Source organism: Rhinopithecus bieti, unplaced genomic scaffold (genome assembly GCF_001698545.2).
Source record: "Rhinopithecus bieti isolate Rb0 unplaced genomic scaffold, ASM169854v2 scaffold_35001, whole genome shotgun sequence".
NCBI classification, from domain to species: Eukaryota; Metazoa; Chordata; class Mammalia; order Primates; family Cercopithecidae; genus Rhinopithecus; species Rhinopithecus bieti.
Window position 1 is genome coordinate 579,321 of NW_016815023.1, and position 5,496 is coordinate 584,816.

Genomic DNA, 5,496 nt, shown 5'->3' on the forward strand with positions numbered 1-5,496 from the left:
TTTTTTTTTTTTTTTTTTTTTTTTTTTTTTTTTTTTTTTTTTGCAGCACCTGTGGGCGTTTATTAGGTGGAGCATTTCCTAAATGTGCAGGGACCGGAAGGGCAGGGGTGGGAGGGGTCCGCAGCCAGGCTCCGTGAGCTGTGGTCTCCCTGAGGACTCAGGTTGAGGGGTGCTGGTCCTCGGGCCCAGGCCATCGCTCTTCAGCAAGTGCATTTTCTGCTGGTGCTGCCGGATAAAGTCTCGCACACAGGTATCCAACATGGCCTCGGTGAGGACCCCATCCTCGGAGGTATACGCCGTGGCCTGACAGGACACAGCCAGCTGTGCAATCTTCCGGCCCGACATGCCCTCCGTCAGCCGAGCGATCTCCACGCACTTCCTCCCGTAGTCAAACTGGGCCAGCTTCAGGCGCTGCTTTCCTTCTGTTGCCGGCTTAAGAACATACTTGTCAAGATACATTCTCACCAGGCGCTCCCGCTCCTCCTGCCGGGGCAGGTCGAAGTGACACAGCATGTCGACGCTATCATGGATGTCCCGGTGTAACTGCTCGGGGTGGCGGCTGGCCAGGACCAGCATGAATTTGTTGCTGCACTGCCTGGTGTGGTATAGGAAGGTGTCCTGGGCGACTCTGAGGTCCTGGTTTATCTCCTCAGTGGCTGGCTTCCGAAGGAAGGCATCCGCGTCGTCCATTAAGAGCAGGAAGCCGCGCCGGCTGGTATCGGCCCGGTCAAACAGCTTGCACATGGCGGTCATGCCTTCCCACCCCATGAGGGCCAGGTCCTCGCCTGTCATGATGGCGTAGTCCATGCCCGAGTACAGGGCGAGATTCTTGGCAAACAGTGTCTTCCCGGTGCCTGGTGGCCCGTACAGCAGGACGTTCCTGTACAGCCTGCGGTTCTTCTCCGTGTTCCTTGTTGCTATGGCCATGATGCGTACCTTTGCTTCCAGGCGGGGACTCAGCACAACACCTTCCAGCACGTCCTGAGGCCGACTGAGGACCTGCCGGCGGACCTGGAAAGGGTGCTGCAGCGCCTCCAGCACCGTGATACGGGACTTCTCCCTCACCAGGGATGTCTTGAACAGCCCAGCCTCGATGAAGCGCGCCGCGGCGGCTGTTCCATTCTTGGCAGAGTAGACCCCGCCAGCCAGCAGCGTCAGCCCAACCACCGTGGCTGTCACTGTGTCCCGGTCTCTCACAATGGCACTGAATCTTTCCCCAAATATGTTGACAGCCGTCCTGATGGACGCAAAGAAGGTCTGATGGTGCTTCAGCACGGACTCCTCCTGCTTCCCTAAGTTCTCCTCATTGACAAGTTGTTTGAGCTTGGACTGTTGCTCCAGCTGCAAAGTCGGCTCCTGCATCTGCACCAGATTCACGGCCTCCTTGGACATGGCCTGTGAGCGTTCTCATTAGGTGGAACAAGAGACTTGAGAAAAGAAATGAGACACAGAGACAAAGTATAGAGAAAGAAAAAGTGGGCCCAGGGGACCGGCGCTCAGCATACAGAGGACCCACGCCGGCCGTTTGAAATGTATTAAAATTTTAATAGCCCAGCATATTCCATAAAGAAAATCTTAAAGCCCAGTATAAATCTAATACAAATATAGTTATAATGACACATTTTTAGTTAACATATACTTGTAATTTTTTCTAAAACTTGATTTTCAACATTTCTGTATCCTTTTATTTTAGATATATGTATTTAAGCAGCTTATGGATGTTTTGGGTTTTATTCAGTCTAATAATTTGTTTACACTTAATGCAATTACCTCTATATTTAGATTTAAATTGCCATTTTATTACTTACTTCTAGTTTCCCCACATTTCTTATCTCTCTTTCTTAGTATTTTCTTGCAAGAAAGCCTAACAGGTTATACATTCTTTTACTTACAGTGAAAATAATTAAGGTTACAACAAAAATTCTTAGCATATTATAATCCAGCATAAACTAGAGTTGTATTATTTCTCAGAAAACGCTATGCTCCTAGAACACTTTAATCTTATTTTCCTGCTTCCTACCTTTTGTGTTATTATTGTCACAATTTTGATTCACATTTCATTAAATGCCATGAGACATTACTTGTATTTTTGTTCTCATCAATTTTTACTAACATTTGCTCACATTTCCATCTTTTCCATTTATCTTCTCATTTTTTCTTATTTTATCAATTTTCTTTTGCCTGAAGATATTTCTTTCATATTTATTTTAATTCAGGTCTTCTGGCAACAAATTTTCTCAGTTTCTTCTTGTATGAAATGCCTTTGTCTCCTTAAAGGATATGTTTTCTTAATTCAGAAATCTAAATTGACAGCTACTTTTTATCCACACTTTAAAGATATCATTTAATTTGTTTTTTTACTTCTATTGTTTCTATTGAAACTTCAGCTCTGCTTAGCTTTGTTTAGGGCTTATCTTGACTTCTAAGTTTCTTGCTGTGTGTGGTTTAAACTCAGCAAATGCCTCAATGAGAAGAACTATCACAGACCATGGGCTCTCTTCTTTGTATCTCTCTTTTATGACTTTAGGCTTTCAAGTCTTGGCTGTTTTAACACTCTCGAGCTCTAATTCTTGTCTCCTCAGTCCCATGAGATTGTTGTATATCTGCTGGTGTTTCAACCTCATCAACTGACCTGCCTTTGGAGTCTCAGCCTCTCACCAGGTGCTGCTAAAGAGCCAGCAAATGCCTTCCAGCAGAAAGCAATGTGCAAAATGTTGGTCCAATTCAATGAGCTTCTCTTCTCTCCTCTCTCCAGGATCTCAGGCCATAAGGGCCTGTCTGCTTCAGAGGCCTTCTGATATCCTTTAAAAGATTTTTTTAAATCCAGCAATTTTAGTGGTTCTCACAAGAAGCACTTGTCTATGACAATCCATTCCATCAGATATAGAAGCAGAAGTCAAATATTGTTTCTTGAAATAATAGTCCAAAACATTTTTTCATTTTCAAGAAGGTTATGGTAGGTTTTAATATTTACAGTTACTAACTTTCTCTCCCAGCAGCAGCAAAATAGATCCCTGCATCCACTGATATCAGCTTGGCCATGTGACTTCTTTTCACATATGAAATGTGGACAGAAATGAATTTGGTTATGTCTAATTAGTATCTTTAAGAGATAGCTTGTAGATTACCCTGTTTCCCTCTGCCATGAAAGCAACAGTAATTCAGAGTGAAGAAAAAAAGGAAGCAGAACCAGAGCAAACTGGATAAAGACACAGGACAGGTGTAAGGGCTGAAATTTGGGGATGGTTTATACTGCAGTACCTAGCCTATTCTGAGTAATACATAGTCACACAAAGGAAATTTCTGTCTCCTTCATCACGTATCACTTTATTAAGAGCAGCTTCTCTTTCATCCAAAATTGCCTTGATAGAAGAAAACTAATGACTAAAAGCCAACTTCTCCCTTCTACTCACAATAGTTGGCATGGTTTAGAGCTGTGTTCCTGCTCAAATCTCATGTGCAATTCTAGTCTCCAGTGTTGGAGGTGGGGCCTGCCATGAGGTGATTCGATCATGGGGGTGGATTTCTCATAAATGGTTTTACACCATTTCTCATGATAGTAAGTTCTCATGGGATCTGATCATTTAAAAGTGCATATCACCTTCTCTCTCTCTCTTGACCCTGCTCCAGTCATGTAAGATGCTTGTTTCCCCTTTGCCTTTCGCCATGATTTGAAGTTTTGTGAGGTCTCCCCAGAAGCAGACGCCACTATGCTTCCTGTGCTGCCTGAAAAAACATAAGCCAATAGAACTTCCTTCCTTTACAAATTATCCAGTTTCAGGTATTTTTTTATAGCAATGTTAGAATGGACTAACACAAGAGTCTTTTCTGAAGATTCTCAAAGGCAAAAAAGATGGATTAGATCCCAATGCAGTTTTGACTTTGACCTGTTTCTAAAATCTCCCATTATGAGAATTCAAGCCATTATGTAAATTCAACCATTAAAGAAATGGGTCCTTTTACCAGGAAAAGTCATTCAAAAGATTTCTAAGCCTCTTTTCATGTCCAATGATAATAAACGCTTTTCCTTGACCTATTCATTTCATATCATTTCTAGAAGGCTTATGTGAGAGAAAATACTTTGAAATAGGAGAAAACTTTATACAAATGCCAGGTAGTAAGAAAATACTATTTTATATTTATGATAAAATTAATAGCCAAAAGGATACTTTATTTTCTAAATGTATTCATTCAATTAATATTTCAGTATTTACTAAAATAAATTCAAACTATTATAATTCAAACGTTATCTAAATGGTTTCATCCTTACATTTCAGAAGAGAGCAGCATTTCTTCCTGGACAATTAATGGAATTAAGTCACAAAGCTAACAATTCAACAAATTATTTTATTACCTAGCTAGTGGTATCTTAGTTACAGTCCTCTGCTATTTCACATGAAGCCCCGACCTTACCCCTAAAATTAAGCTCTGATATGATGAGTAGATTTTACAACCCTAAGAAAGTGATTTCACATTAAAATAAACCTGTGACAGAAATCATATTACAGAAAATAGGAAGGAAGCAAATTCCAACTAGTATATTATGATATAATGTGAATGAGACTGCAGTTTAGATTAAGAATATATTATTTGGTGGCATTAAAAATACTTTTTTGTTTTTTAACTTTGAAGTGACCTGTTAAATTGATCTGCAAACATCTTGGGTGCCCTTGGAAAGTGGTGCTTAAATTCTTTTCAGTAGCAGAAAGTCCTGGTTGAATTAGTGCAGACCCCAAGGAGACTTTGGAGGCTGTTGATAAATCATGTTTAAGAGCTTTTCGGACCAAAGCTCAGCTGTAAACTCAGGCAAAGCCATGAACAAATTTGCAGGTGGCAATGCCCCATAACTATTCCCTTTTAATCCAAAGTGATCCCTTCTGAGCCACTTCAGCATCAAGCAGCCCATTTATCAAATTAGGCTTAGTCATGCATATGTGTGTATATATTCTCATCCTTTGTGCAGTCAGATCTGGACCAGGTAGAGAGCAGGCAAAGTGATTCATCAGTGAAAAAGAAAAATGTAAATACGTGAATCAGAAACCAACATGTAGGGATTCACCTTTTAAATGTTAGACAAGGGAAACAATGACAGTTTTGTGGGTGGTTTATACTGCAGTACCTAACCTATCCTACTACTGAAATGTATGTTACTCCTCACCAGTTTGGCTATATACCAAAGTCAAAGAAAATATTGTTACTTAAGTCATTTTTATCTGCTTTCTTATATTGAGTACTTCACCTTTCCTTAATATATCTTTTTTCCAAACATTCAGGAAATAGCTAAGAAACTTGTGTCAATAAAAAAGTAAAACCTCAGTACATTTATTGTTATCTAATAAGATTCCAGACCCAACTGGCAGCAAGACAAATGGAAATTGGCCCCCTGAAGCAAATTTAGCTGAGTTAGTGTTTGAGCTTCTAGGTGAGTACTTTGGACTGTAAGCTTAAAGGCCAGGAGCGGTGGCTTACGCCTGTAGTCCCAGTATATTGGGAAGT

The 5,496-nt window shown here is 41.0% G+C and overlaps 1 protein-coding gene across 1 annotated transcript; it reads right to left on the reverse strand.

The window, feature by feature from the left end:
* Nucleotides 1–157: 157 nt before the first annotated feature.
* On the reverse strand, nucleotides 158–1,392 carry LOC108515785 (ATPase family AAA domain-containing protein 3C-like). Its single transcript, XM_017852929.1, is given in 2 exon segments — nucleotides 158–192; nucleotides 195–1,392. Coding segments are annotated over 2 exon segments (1,233 nt in total).
* Between the last annotated feature and the right edge of the window lie 4,104 nt (nucleotides 1,393–5,496).